Source organism: Channa argus, chromosome 12 (genome assembly GCF_033026475.1).
Source record: "Channa argus isolate prfri chromosome 12, Channa argus male v1.0, whole genome shotgun sequence".
Taxonomy (NCBI): domain Eukaryota; kingdom Metazoa; phylum Chordata; class Actinopteri; order Anabantiformes; family Channidae; genus Channa; species Channa argus.
The window spans coordinates 2,348,523-2,363,485 of record NC_090208.1 but is presented as its reverse complement, the minus strand read 5'-3'; the positions used below and the strand labels follow the sequence as shown (position 1 = coordinate 2,363,485).

General features: G+C 41.2%; 2 protein-coding genes and 1 long non-coding RNA gene across 7 annotated transcripts in view; all 3 read left to right on the top strand.

Moving 5' to 3' along the window:
- Positions 1-14,963, top strand: part of LOC137136989 (muscle M-line assembly protein unc-89-like) — a 296,309-nt gene that overhangs the window by 169,658 nt on the left and 111,688 nt on the right. For 3 of the 5 annotated variants that reach the window (XM_067522829.1, XM_067522830.1, XM_067522827.1), the window contains exons 8-10: positions 7,157-7,477; positions 10,206-10,532; positions 10,648-11,689. The exons of the other annotated variants lie outside the window; for them this stretch is intronic. In XM_067522829.1, coding sequence (XP_067378930.1) covers positions 7,157-7,477; positions 10,206-10,532; positions 10,648-10,739 — 740 coding nt within the window. In that variant the 3' untranslated portion in view covers positions 10,740-11,689. Of the gene's footprint in view, positions 1-7,156; positions 7,478-10,205; positions 10,533-10,647; positions 11,690-14,963 lie in introns of those variants that run through there. 5 annotated transcript variants of the gene reach the window in all.
- LOC137137063 (CD276 antigen-like) lies at positions 1,030-4,732 on the top strand. Its single transcript, XM_067522948.1, has 2 exons — positions 1,030-1,561; positions 4,152-4,732. The coding sequence occupies exons 1-2, from the start codon at positions 1,432-1,434 to the stop codon at positions 4,493-4,495; spliced, it is 474 nt and encodes a 157-aa protein (XP_067379049.1). The 5' UTR covers positions 1,030-1,431; the 3' UTR covers positions 4,496-4,732.
- LOC137137084 (uncharacterized) lies at positions 11,693-13,704 on the top strand. Its single transcript, XR_010915671.1, has 3 exons — positions 11,693-12,098; positions 12,192-12,290; positions 12,397-13,704. It is a non-coding gene; the product is annotated as an uncharacterized lncRNA (long non-coding RNA).

Genomic DNA, 14,963 nt, shown 5'->3' with positions numbered 1-14,963 from the left:
CACTGATGGCAGTGACAAGGTGCTCACCTGACCCACCGGGAGCAAATTGAGGTTCAGTGTCTTGCCCAAGGACACTTTGACATGTAGCCAGGAGCGGGGGTCAAACCACTGATCCTGCTTTACCAACTGAGCTACAGCCACCCCTTTATTGGACCACTCCTCCCCCCAGTCATCAGTATAGTTAATGTGGTAACATGGAAAGTAGTAAAATAGAGTGAAACTAAACATAAAAGAAAACTGGGAAAATCATTCAAACCAGAAACAAATGTAAACTCTAACTCTCCAAAAGAGAAAACTATTTTCTCTTTTGGAAGCCTGAAGACTAAGGACAAGGGGTCAGGTGAATAATAATCGGGATGATTCTAAAGGGTTAAATCTCTTACTCGTCTTGGAAGAGAGGTGGTGGTTCTGGGTGGGAAGTGCAACTAAAAGCGACTGGAAGAAACCAGGGAGACAAAACACAGAAGGATGCTAACAAAGTAACAACTAAAAGACAAAGATAAAGGAAAATAAAGGAAAAATAAAGGAAAGTATCAACTGAAAAAATGCAGGGGAGAAGGAAACTCAAACCCTGATTCATAGACTTGCGCAAAAATCCTCTTCTTAAATAATTAGTCCACAAAGTTCTTAATCTGCATGCAGAGAGTACAAAAGTCACTTCCTGAAAAATAGACAGGCATCCTCGGGAACACAACCACCGGGCAGGGAGGCAACAAAGTGTCAAAAACAAACAGAAACTCAGATACTTGGAGAATAAATACAAAATCCCCCAAAAAACACATAACAGAAGAGATAACTCGATAACTGCAGATAACTTCAGAGAAGCTGAAGTTTGAAACTCCCAGCTTTTCACTTTCTTTCCTGTGAGCTTTGCTCCTACAGCCACGGTCTTTGTTCCAGTGGAGAACACTGACCCACAGTCAGCTTAGAGTCCAGCTAAGCATTTGAAACATGTGGTGAAGGAGGCTGTCAAACAGGTGACGTTGTAGTTTGTGTACTTCCTGCTGTAGAGTTAATCAGAGAGAAATGTTCTGCTCTGAGACTAAACTGAGATTCTCATTTCAGCCTCATTTTAATTTCTAGTTTATCTGATCCGTTTCTGATCTCTTTCTCCTACAGAGAACAAAAAAACAAAGAGTACCAGAGCTTTTATGAAGCCAAGTCTAAATACAAAGCATATGACACCTGGATACAACTAACAGGTTTCGTAACATTTACATCTGGATACTGGTGTTGTGTGTAAATGCAGACCTGACATATCATAAGTGTTTTATAACACTTATGATCAAACTTTTTTATTGTACAGTCCAAGTAAACACGTCCAAATGGGTGAAGCTGGTAGATCATTAACAGGTCCAAGGTCAAAAGTACATGAAGTACAAATGAGAATGAAAGCATGAAGCAGCAGTAACATGTCTGCAGGGATCAGAGATGGTTGCTAGTGGAACTGACACTGTGTCTACACAGACAGTACAACATGAGCAGCACGTCAGCAGAACTGATGTCCTGAAGCTGTTTGTGAAGATGAAGATGTTTGTGGTGTTTGTGATCCTCGTACACGGTAAGATCACCTTCCTCCCTCTGATCTGACTGATCCAACGTCTTTAATCTTGATTTGATTCCTCTTGAACTGATCCATGTGTTTGTTGGATGTGTCAGACTGTCAGTTGTCAGTCTCAGTTGTCTTCTTCAGGATTCTGTCCCTGTAGCTTCTTCATCTTCTCACAGCTTGTGTTCCCAGCAGTAACAATGATCCTTTGCTGTGGTCTTTTTGCTGACAGCAGCATCAGATGTGGATGGAAATGTTGGGCTTCATTCAGACAAATGTTGAGTTTCCAAGCTGCTCACACTGCAGAGGACACATTCACTTTGTCCCAGTCCTTCAACACCTGTCCAACCACAACACCTTCACATCACTTCTTACAAGATTGAAACAAACCAAGTCAAAGCTTTGATTTCTTCACATGAAGTGTCTCCACGTCTCCATGAGTCCTGTCTTTTCTCTGAGTATTAGTCCTCTTGCTGAAGATGTAATGGACAGATGGAAGGAAAAGATGTCTCTGTACTGTGATGAGGACAGAAACCTGACTGAAACATTTCTAACTTGTTGGTTGTGTTAAGAAAATTGCTAGTTGTGTAAAAACTAGTTTTCTTCAAAATGGGACATTGGAAATAGGTCTGTAGCTACTGGGTGTGGATGGATCTGAGCTGCTTTTTTAAAAACAGCTTGAACAAGTGCACTTTTAAGAGCTGCAGGGAAAAGTTGGTAACAATAGTTAAAACCTCATCAGACATTTTTAAAAAGGAGGTGGGAATTGGGTGAAGAGCACAGGTGGAAGACTTCAGTTTAGATAAAACCTTCCTGAGTGTTTCAGCATCAACCAGAACAAAACTGTCCAGTGTGTCTTCACATTGTCCACATGTCTCTGTAATGGGACTGTGTGCTTGGCTGATGTCAGACCTGATGGTGGCTGTTTTCTTTTGGACGTCGTCTGCAAAGTCCTCAGATTTAAGACCATCTGTGGTTCATACGGTTTTTGATTGGGTTGAAAATGTTCTCAGTTGTTTAAAAAGCAAAAACACACCAACATAGAAATATTTCTGTGACCACAAACACAGAATGATGCACAGGACTCACACAAGCTTGGAAAATGTGGAGTATGTCTGAAAACTCCCATCTATGGCATCATTATTGTAGCCTAAGCATTTGTCTACATGTGTGGAGAGTTTGTGTAACTGTGTCTTAATCAGTGTGTCTGTGCTGTGACTTGAATTTCAGTCAGTTTGTGTGTCTACACAAATCTGTAACTGTAAATAATTTAAATTGTTTATATGTAAAATCCACTTCCACTCAAAAAACTAAATATCTTTAATTATTTGTGAAAACTCTTAGTTTTTAGCTAAAAGTGCTGGAAAGCTTCACAATTGGGAGATTTGTCTGCATTTGATAAATCGTCTCTGCCCTCAGCTTGGGCTCACAGGCTCACGCTTACAGGCTGTGTACAGTTTCAGCTCAAAATGTGCCTTTAGGCAAAATTATACTTCTCTGCCAGTATGTGTAACTGTTGTTACTGACGCAGAGAAAGGAATTGTGTGTAGCTTGTAATTGCAGAGGCCCCGGTGTGCAAACCTCCCAAATCCCAACAACGCCTTGTGCGTTGAACAAGAATTATATAAAGTCGGGAGTCGGGATTGAAACTGGAATAGAAGCAGAAATTCACATACTTTCTCGTCTTTGTAATTGAATACTATGAAAATATAATAGATATGTACAGTTGTTTATTGGATTTACTCAAGTTTCAATTTGTGTCCTTGGAGTTACTCTATGCAGCAATAGTTAGAAAGTCTGTTTAATCATATCACAGCATTTCTGATATTTTCTGAGGAAAAAGTAATGTGGTTCAGTTCACACATTAACAAAGTGTCCTTCCTTTTATTAGAATGGAATCTTGGTTTATGCTGAATAAAAACAATTAGAGAGTCATAAAGGCAATGTTTGATTACAATGTGTTGATGAATGCTCTGCTTATAAAAAGCTTTTGTCCAAAACTTGAAGTGAAGTAAATTATTTCAGTTTATTTTTGCCAATAAACAAACTTCATTTTTACACCATTCATCAACATGTGAACATAGATGTTGTCTCTGTTTCAGGTTGAGGAATATTGAAGGTTCACAAAGCAACAATCTCATTTCTAGTTTCTCTGTTTCAGTAAAAATGTTCTGGACATACAGCAGTTACATTTTAGTCCATCAGAATATGTCACGTCCCACTGAGTCCTGTGTCAACTCACTGATACTTAAAAAAATACTTTGATATGTTTTCACCACCTACAATGAACAAACATACACATTCATGTGTTAATGTGAAATACAAAGTGTGATATAATATTAAAAAAGTCAATATTTCTGTTCATTTTATAAGTGTAGCCTGTAAATTACTTTGGGTATTTATATTGATATTTGTACTGCAGTATTTTGCCTTTTGAATGTACTGTATGTTTGCTGGTCCTTTAAGCAGCAGATCAGACCAGAACAAACACAGTTGGTCCAGTTTGTCTAACTCATGGGTCACTGGTAGGAAGCTGAAGTCTTGGTGCCACAGACCAAAACATTTTCCCAAATGGACCCTCTCTGTATGTGTGTCCTCACAGTTTCCCAGCATGTCTCAGCTGTGGACATGTATGAGGGGGACCAGTTTGTCCTGCTGCACTGTGAGTTTCCACCTTTTGAACTGGACACAGTGATGTGGAGCCGCTCTGATCTCAGTCCTTCAACTGTCCACCAGCGTCAGCAGGAAGGTGATGAACTTAAAAACCAGAACCAGCTTTACAGCGGCCGAACATCGATGATGCCTGATGCTCTGGAAACTGGAGACCTCAGTCTGAATCTGACAGAACTGCAACTGTCTGACAGTGGAACCTACACCTGCTCCGTCAGAGGTTTTAGATTTCAACAGAGAGTGACAGACGTACAGCTGCAGGTCAAAGGTCAGTGACAGGTCAGACGTCAGTGCTGTAGATACAGGTCAGAGGTCAGAGGTCATGTTGTTGTTCATGTTCTCCACAGAACGATTTCCATCCTGGGCCAAAGTTCTCCTGGTTCTCCTGGTTCTTCTGATTGTTACTGGGGGTCTTTTAGTACATTTCCGTCACTATTTCATGTCAGGTATGTCTCTACTACTACATTACCCATAATGCTGATGGTTCACATCTTTACTCTTGTTGCTCCTTGACTGTTGAGACAGACTGAGAGTGAGGAAGAAATCAGAACCAAACTTAGAATCAGTCACAATAAGTAGTTCCTGAGTGTCTTCATGGGACAGTGAGGTTCTGTTACCATCAGAGCTGCTGCTGCTGTCTGTCCATGTGATGCTGTGCTTTGTTGTCCTCTCAGTCTACCAGGTGGAGGTGGATTCAGGGGTGGAGTCTGTCCAGCTGCCCTGCAAAACCACAGTTCGTCTGCCTGTAGACGCCAAAGTGCAGTGGAAGAACAGTGAACACAAGATGATACATGTGTATCAGAACAGCTCTGACCAGCCTGGAAAACAGTACTATCGTTACAAAGGTCGAACAGAGATGAAGAGAAACCTGCTGAAAACTGGAGACCTCAGTCTGACCCTGAAATACCCCACAGATGAAGAAACAGGAGCCTGCAGCTGCACCGTCTACAGCAGGGAGGGAAACATCCTGATGAAGAAAGTAGTGATGCTCCAGGTCAAAGGTCAGTTTAAATGTTTACGATAAGCTGTTTTCAGTCTTGCACTGTGTCTGCAGGTCCTTAAAAACTCTTAAAATTTCTTAAATTCTGGTTGGACTGGTTATTTTAGTCACATCACCTCAAGAAATCCAGTTCACACATCCAGAACAGGAAGCACAAACCATGAGACCTGAGACCTCCAGCAGATTGTAGGAGCACTCGTTTTTGTACCAGTTCATCCTGCCTCAGAACCACGTTTTCTGTTAACACGAGCTACTAATTCACTGCCCACTTGTGCTACGAGGACTTTAAAACAAACGTAGACTTCATGGTCAAACTAACAGGCTGGAAACACTGCAGGGTCTGGTGTCATGGAGCACAGAGCCAATCAGAGTGAACTGGAAAGATCCAAAACTGAGACCAAATAGTTTGTTGTGAGTCTTTAAGTGAGTCTAAAGTGAGTTAACATGATGTCATTTGAACAGTTCAGCTCATCTTGTTGTTAGTAACTTCACAGCTAGTTATTGTCACTATATCAAATAGTTAAACTAGAGCTACAGTAACTAACACTGTGCACCTTTGACTTTTATTACTAGTTTCATCTTTCAGAGAAAGAAAAGACAAAGTCAGGATGCTACAGAAACATGGAGAAAGTAAAGACAGTCAACAGAAAATGTTCAGGTCCAACTTAGTGATGGTTTTTAAAGTTGGAATCAAACGAGTTTAATGTCAAAGATTGAAAGCTGCTGTATAATAACTGACAGATAGAATGAAACAGGAACAAACACTAACAGCTGTTCATTTCATCAGTTTGTCATCACAACAGTAAAATGATCAGGTAGTTTTAGTTGTGAGCAGCTGAGAAACAACAAGAGTTATTAGGTGTCAGCTGTAGTAGCAGCAGCTCTGGTCAAATGAATCACTTATGGAACCTTTGATCAACTTGGTTAAATGTAACTGGTCTTATTTGTCTGTCTCTGAAATGACTAAAGAAACTAAAGGCTGATGAGGTGTGTGAGTCCTGCCGTCACACTGGGCCGTGAGGCCTCTAGATTAGTGGGACTCATCAGATTGTAGCTGCTACTACAGAGAAAGCAAGATTTGAATATCGTCTGCATAACAGTGGAAGAAGAAGCTGTGTTTTTCCAGAATAGAGCCCAATGGGAGAAGGTATAGTGAGAATAGCATTAGAATAGATAATTAATTTAAAAACATCTGTATCAAAGCGAAGTTTTCTCCCAAATCTCAGCTGATTTCAGTCTCACACAGCATTTTCTGATCAGACTCCTGTTGTCACACTGTGTATTAGTTTGACCAGGCTTTGGCAGGAACATGATCAGGAAGTTCTCAGTGAATTCAGAAGGCAGCTGCTCTCATATGATTCCTGATCCATGTCCAAAAGAGGACGTGTTGTCAGCTGACAGACAGTGTGGTCCTGCTGCAGCAGCAGCATTTAAAGCCTCTATGGTCTCTGATATTTCAGAGGGATTTAGTTTGAAAGATTTCAGTCGTCTGAGATCCTACAAAGATCAGGCTGATTTAGAAATGATTAGAGTGATCAGATTGATCCAGATTCTCCTAGAAATGTCTGAAAGCTTTGTTTCATTTCATATCTATCAATCTGCTCCCAGATCCTCCATCAAATCTGATCCTGTCAACATTTAGTTTGTAACTTTCACTGATAGGAAACAAACATGTGTTTGACTTCATATCATTTACTGAGTGTTAGTGAAGTCAGATGATGGGACAGTGATTCTCTGTCAGAGACAGGAAATAAAGGTTTAACAACCAAACTGAGGGACTGAAGACAAAGACAACACTGTCTCTGTTACATGGAGACATGGAGACATTTCAGACTGGAACCAATCAAACATGTTTTCACTTCATCCACTCAAAGAAAATGTGTCAGAGCTGCTGCTGCTGTCTGTCCACATGATGTTGAGCTTTATTGTCCTCTCAGTCCCACAGGTGGAGGTGGATTCAGGGATGGAGTCTGTCCAGCTGCCCTGTAAAACCACAGTTCACCTGCCTGAAGACGTCAGAGTGGAGTGGAGACGAAGTTTATATAGCAGTAAACTGCATGTGTATCAGAACGGCTCTAGAAAAGAGTTGTATCGTTACAGAGGTCGAACAGAGATGAAGAAAGACCTGCTGGAAACTGGAGACCTCAGTCTGACCCTGAAATACCCCACAGACTGGGACAAAGACACTTACATCTGCACCGTCTACAGCAGGGAGGGAAACATCCTGATGAAGAAAGATGTGAAGCTCCAGGTCAAAGGTCAGTTTAAAGTCTTTATGCTAAGCTAACTGTTGTTAATCTTTATACTAAGAGAAACTGCAGTATTACTGTTAGTATGTTTCTATGAATGTATTTCACTTTATTTCATGACTCTAACAGTGAATTGAAATGAATTTTCCTGGAACCAAACTATCATTTCAGTGTAATGTGAATATTTGTGACAGAGAGAAACTTTGAACTGAGCTCCACCAGAAGTAGATCAGGTCCAGGTAACAACAGGTCCTTGATCATGTGAAGCTGCAGACAGAACTTGAGACAAGTGTTGGGATGAATTAGATTGTTGGTCTAATTGGAGACAAAGGTGGAAAAGGTGAGTTTACTCTGGCTGGATGTCTTTGACATTTTCTGTCTCTCTACCTTATTTCAGTGACAATGAAAATGTCCATCAGCACATGAGAGCAGAAAACAAGAAGCTGGGATTAGTTTCAAAAGCTGAAATTGTGTTTAGGTGGACAGATAAGACATGGAGCTGTCCTCTAATGTCTCCACAGACATTGTTCTGTCCTCACTGACACTGAGAATGTTGCTGTGATCAGGCACTGAAATCAACTGATTCAACAGAACAAAGTCAAGAGTTTGGTTATTAAAAAGAGGACAATAGTTAGTGGACACTGCTGACTAGGGTTGTCTCCTTCAATGTGGACAAATATTGACGCTCTGAGCCTGATAGGCCCAGTCACTAATCTGTCCATGTCTAGAAGGACTTATTAGTCTATAGAGAGTGTGAGCTTTGAATTGACACTGAACTGGACAGAATCTAAATCCAGCAGCAGACATATTAGGATCTTTTTCCTTCATTGGATCTTTGTGTAATAAAATTCTGTAGCTCTGACTGACAGGAATCACAGACTTTGGGTGAATTATTCTCATTTCTGATGAAACCACAGCAGAAAACAAAGCTATGGACCATAACATTACAACAATAGGGAAACTCAGACTAGTGTCCTGTTGTCTTCTGTCCACCTGTTAGACTGGTTGGACTGGACTGGAGCTGTGGTCCTGAATCCACTCTGCTCTGCTCCTCCTCTCTGTTGTCTGCACAGTTACTGCTGCTACATAAACACTTTGAAGCATTTGGATGTTTCTGGAGTCAAACTTCTTCTTCACCTTCATCTTTTTAAACCTTTGTTACTGATGTAAAGTGAGTCAGTGTCAGTCCACTGCTGATACAAACACACACATCAGGGTCAGAGGGTGGACGGAGCTGCACTTAGTTCTGGAGGAGACAGACTGAGATGATGGTCCCACAGAACCACAGTGGACATGAATCAGGGACATGCAGGCTCTGGTTCCCACAAACACAGTCACTTATCACTGATTGGCTGAAATAAATCTTTTTGGTGGATGATACGAGCAGAGAACTAAAGAGAATTCACTAAAGATCATTTCCTCAGATTTGTTGATTGTTCTGCTGAGACTGTTCTCTAACATGAGCCTAATAGATGTGTCCACAGGGGGATTTAGAACCATGTCCAAACACTTTGGTTTAGAAAAGCAAACGTCAGCCTGAGAGAGAAACAGTTACTGACCTCAGTGAGCTCATAGCGACTGCAGCTCTGAAGGGACCTGAGTGAAAATCTACCAGTCAAAACATTTCAGAAGAATTTATTAACATTTGATGTTTGGAGCTGGAGGATGGAGTTGCTATGGTAACAGCTTCTAGCTGCTGTTGTTGATCCACACAGTGAAATGTTTGTGAGATGTGAGGGAAATTTCAAGATCTAGGTAACACTGTTTCACTGTTTTCACACTTCTCACAGACCCACTATCAAACTTGCTTACACCAGTGCCTCCTCACCTTTTGCTCCCCAGCAAGACATCATGTCTCTGGCCACACAAAGAAGTGTGTTAGGTAGATATCAACTATAAAACTACCTACACCTGAACATTTGCTTCCCAGAAGGGAGCCCACGGGAACCAGCACAAATCATCAATCTCAAGGACTTAAAAGACAATGAAGACAAAAGGACAAAGTAACATGAACTTGCTAATTAAGACTCCTGACCACATTGTATGAAGGTTGATTTGCATTGACTCATCCCTTTGTTCTTTGTGTGAACCCAGCTGTTGAGTTAAATGTATAAAAGGCTGAACAACCTACACATCTGGGTCAATCAGATTGACCCACTCATGAGTGTAGCTCTGTTCTGCTCTGCATGTTTCTCTATTTGCTGATTAAATTCACCATTATCATTCACTTGTGAGTTGCCTTTTGCCTCCTAACTTGCCTTACAGTTTTTGCCACGACATGACATGACATGATGTTTGTGACACAGCTCGTCATCAGTCTGTGTCTGACAGAAAAGGACAAAGAAAAAGTCCATCCAGTACAAGGATCTAAAGAGGCCAAACAGAAGACCAGGTCCTGTCTGTTTCAGAGACAACCATCACTAAAATGCACATCTCGCACTAGAGCAGAACCTCAGTTTCTTGTTGTACCATCCACCACCTCATCCACCTCACTGTGAAACTTTTTCACTTCATATTTTATGTTATTGATGTAGGTGTCAAGACCTCAAGCATCACCATCTAACACAGTAGGTCTTGACAAAGCAGAGTTTTTTGACACCTCAGGAATGAGAACAGGCTACCAGTTTCTAGATTTCTGTTCCATTTCTTTTTGCTTGTATCTGGTTCTGTCCTTCACCTTCCTCTAAAGTGCTGCCACTGTTTGTCCAGCTGATTCTGTGGTTTGTTGTCCTTTCAGACTGTCGGTTGGAGGTGGAGGAGGGAGTCGAGTCTGTCCAGCTGCCCTTCAAGACCATTGGTGACCTGCCTGAGGACGCTACAGTGACATGGTGGAACACTAACAACAGCACTGTCCACAAATATCAGAATGGTTCTGACCAGCCTGAAGATCAGAACCAGATTTACAGAGACCGAACAGAGATGAAGGAAGACCTGCTGAAAACTGGAGACCTCAGTCTGACCCTGAAACACCCCACAGTCAGAGACACAGGGACATATGTCTGCAGAGTCTGGAACAAGGAGGGAAACATACTCAGAAAGAAAACAGTTCAGCTCAGGATCAAAGGTTAGTTTTCTTCGTAATTTTCTCTTAATTATCTGTCTCTTGTTGTTTGTCTCTGGTCGTCTGTCAATAAAGTATTTAACATTCTGTCTCTGACTGTCTTCTGTTTCCTCTGCAGAGAGAAATCAGGACAAAGATGAGACAGTGGACATCAGGAACAGAAGCAGCTCCACTGATCCAACTCCTCTGATGGCTGAACAATCAGTTTGATCAGTCTGTTGATTAATCTTTGATTATTGATCTGATCTGACTTTGGATCAGAGACAAAATGAAAGTGAAGGAGCTGATGGATGAAGACACTTTGTTTTCTTGTTCACTCCTCCTCACTCTCACACACTCACTATTGATCAGTGATGTCACATGTAAACCTGTCAGTGGTGAGGAAGAAGAGGATGAAGAGGAAGTGACAGTGGACAGTCTCAGTCAGAGGAGGAGACATAAGGTCGACTGATTAAAGTTCATCAGTAAATCATTGATCGATCAGAAAAACTCCATCATCTTTGTCTGTAACCAGCTTCTCCTGGAACCAAACACACAGTGACTGAGCACCACCCGTCTGGCTGTGGAGGCCACAGAAACAAACTGCAGCTGCTTCCTCATTTGAAATCCAGACACATGTTGGAGCAGGAAACAGATCTGGAATCTGACAGTGGACAAGAGGAACAAGCTCAGCAACAAAGACTAAAGCAGGATGTTTCTGTGAGGTCAACACTGTCTCCAGAACAGCTGATTTTGTCCTACAACACTGAATCAAACGTCCTGATTCTGTTTCCCTTTGTTAACTGCTGCTGTTCTGGTTCTTTCTGTTCTTCTGGTTCCTTTTAGCAAACACTTGTTTTTCTCCCTTTTCTCTTGAATCTGTTAAATCCAGTTTCCTTCTGTAGTAAAGAGTTTGTTGGTTGGATTGGGACTTTTAGAAGAGGGACATTGTCTCCTGGTGATGTCAATAATCCAGGACTGTGTGTGTCTGGGTCCAGTTCATAGATGAAATCTCTGTCAGGCTTTAGATTTCAGTCCACGACTCACAGGTTGTCTTTTCACCTCTATGCAGGACAGTAGTATAAGACCGATACCAAAGCGCATGCACGTGCGTGTGCATGAGTGTGCATGTATCGTGCGTGTAGTGCATGAGTGTGCATGAGGCCTATTGACCGTTAGTACCACCACTAGGGTTATTCGCGTGATGGTTTATAGTAAAATGACATCTGTCAGTTACAATAAAATCTTTGGGTCCAATCAACTGTTTTCAACGTCACATGTTAAAGGGAAACACCTCTTTTAAAACTTGTATATAGTTTAAGAAGTAGCCTCGTTATTATCGACCTAGCGATTGTTGCCGCTAATATTTTTCTCCACACAAGATCAAAAAATGGCATACATTACGGGTAAGTTTTTTTTGTTTTTGTTTGTTTTTAATAAGCCATATACAATATAGTACTTATACATATATATTTAAAACTATATTAAGAAATGTTTAAAAGTGTTATATGCGTTCTTGCTAAAGGCCTCCTTCAACAGGGCAGTACGGATACGTAGCGGACGAGTCGCTGGCGTGTGTCATTACGACAGGTGTGTAATACTCATAACATATTTAGAAGTTGGTCGGATATTTTATTTATTTATTTTTAACATTTATATTATGTTGGGTTTTTATGTCTCTAGCTGAAGAAGCTGAAGAGATACGGGCCGACCCGCCTATTACAGAATCCCCATTACATGAATTCAGGAATGTTTTAGTTCATAGACAGGAGTGTGAAAACGGTGTGTGTATATCTTAAATAAATAATATTATTTATCAGATTATTAATACAGTGTCATTAGTAGGATATATGGTAATGTGATATTTGTTGTTTTTGTTTTTAAATAGAAAACCTCCAACATGGCGAAGGGCTACCCAGTGCTAAAAGGAGAAGAAACGATGGAGACGATCCGCTAGCATATGCTGTACCGTTGATTCCTTCAGAAATCTTCATGAATGACATATTACCAACAACACACTTTAACGATCTACAAGGCGACACAGGGTTCACAACCGCGGACTTCGAGGATCTAGGAGCTGACCAATTCATCAGCATCTATCTCCAAAACTGGGCAGTAGACAGTGAGTACCAGCTTGGCTTGGATGAGATCTTTGATGTATTAACACCTACTGATAACCACGAGGAGGGTCTTCCGACAGACAGGGAAGCTAGCGTGAATGTGAGGGTTGTAGATGCGTCTGTTCAGACAGATGCTATAGACTTTTCGGGCCCTAGCGATGACGGTCATAGTGGTTATGCTAATGATAGCACCACTGTAAACTCAGATGATCACATTGTGCTTAAAGCTGTTTTTACGCTGTCGAGATCCCTGGCACTTTTTAAACGATCACAATTACAAGTATGTGATCAGATGGTAAGCACCCTAAACCAGTTCATTCAGAAACAGAGTGAAATAAATAAAAACACTAATGAAATATATAAAAACACCACAGATGCTATAAACCATCATGCTAAATGCATAAATGACCTTACACGGGACCACAAGACACATCTTTACATATCGTCCATGATACATAGTGAGTTAAAGAAGTTGAGGGAGATTATATCTGTTAAATAAATAATCCTAAATAGTCAGTGAAATGGCACCACCGCGAAAAAAATTTCATCCGCTGCCTAATGCCGTTTCACGTGATCGCCCCCCCAGCGATGATGATGATGAAATTACACCCACGAGTATCTCTGAGTGGCACAGAGAGGCGGAGTTAAATATGCCTACATTGCTACAGGGTGTCGACTCTGATGCCGCGGGGGAGCGATCGCTTAATCAGAGCAGAGTTTATCATGATCTGCTGACCGCTGTTTTGCGTGATTATTCCAGGGGAAGTATCGCGGGGTTGTCAGATAGTCAATTAATAGAGTGTGTGAGACAGTATGAAACATCATTGAATGCTATGGTTACTGAGAACGACGCCGATGTTGATGTGTCAGATAGTCAATTAACAGAGTGTGTGAGACAGTATGAGAGTGATAATCCTGATAGAGTAAATATCACCCAGTGAGGGGGAGCTGGGGGTTCTAACACGCAGCTAGGTAATCAGATAAACATTCGAGAGATACCAACATTTAATTCTGTCGAGCTGCGTCAGCATGTGGACTTGCGTGATATTGATTTAACTAATCTGCAGGATGAACCAGACAGGATTAGAAACATGTTAACAGAAGTGATAAACAGAGCGTTGCAGATTTCACCAGCAGATAGTTGTCTAAATGTGGTGTTGACAGGACCTTCACTGGCGAGTGATGTTCAAACTGTTTTACGCGCCAGCGATCAGTATAATGCAGACATGTTTCTGGAACATATTGCACAGGTGATGCAGAGTAATGACACTACGCTGACTGACGATGCGTTGGAATTCGTTGTTACAGTAGCTCGTAATAAAAGCGGTGGCGTGCGTCTAAAGTTAGGAAACATCCTATATGATGATATAATTATGAAGAAAACGTGTTTTCTCTTCACACCTAGAGATCCAACAGTTGAAAACAACTTGTGCTTTTCACATTGTCTGGCATATTATGTATTTCCCACACAAACCCCCACAGAAAGATTGGCAACTGCAAAAAAGCTACACATTGATGTGGGATTTGATGGCACACATAGGGTAACTCTGACAGATATTTCCAAGTTTGAAAAACACCTGGGAATTAAAATTATAGTGTTCCATCATAATCACGGTAAAAAATTAGACTTATTCCAAACAACTGACACACCTCACCCCCAGACAGTGTGGCTCTATCTACACGGTGACCACTACCATTTGATATTGAATAAGACGGCTTTTTTTGGTTCACCCTATATTTGTGAATATTGTTACACACCATATGAGAAGCCACTGCGTCATAATTGTAGACATCTCTGTAATGTGTGTTTTACAGAGTGTGGCCGTTCTGGTGCTACCGTGCAATGTACAAACTGTAAGCGCATCTGTAAATCTAGTCAATGTTATCGAAGACACAGACAACACGACCCCATACACAACACTGTCCCGTGTGATAGGTTAAAATATTGCACAGAGTGTGGGAAGCTGTACACCTATAGTAAGAATGGGGGGCGTGTTTGTCAGCCTGCTAAATGTGTGCACTGTCGGGAAAACCTTATTGGAGACGACCCGCATAGCTGTTTCATACAACCTGTTAAAAAAAAGAAGTCTCAGAACACCTATATCTTTTATGACTTTGAAACTAGAATTCACGATGGCAGACACGAGGCTAACTTTGTGTGTGCTATGGATTTTAAGGGGAATAAATGGTTGCTACTGGTCTTGAGTGTGTAAAGATTTTTTTAGAGCATTACAGGCGTCCTAAATACAAAGGCTACACATTTATTGCGCATAATGCTTCAGGATTTGATTCTTACATTGTGGTGGAGTATTTGGTCAAACAGGGTATCACACCC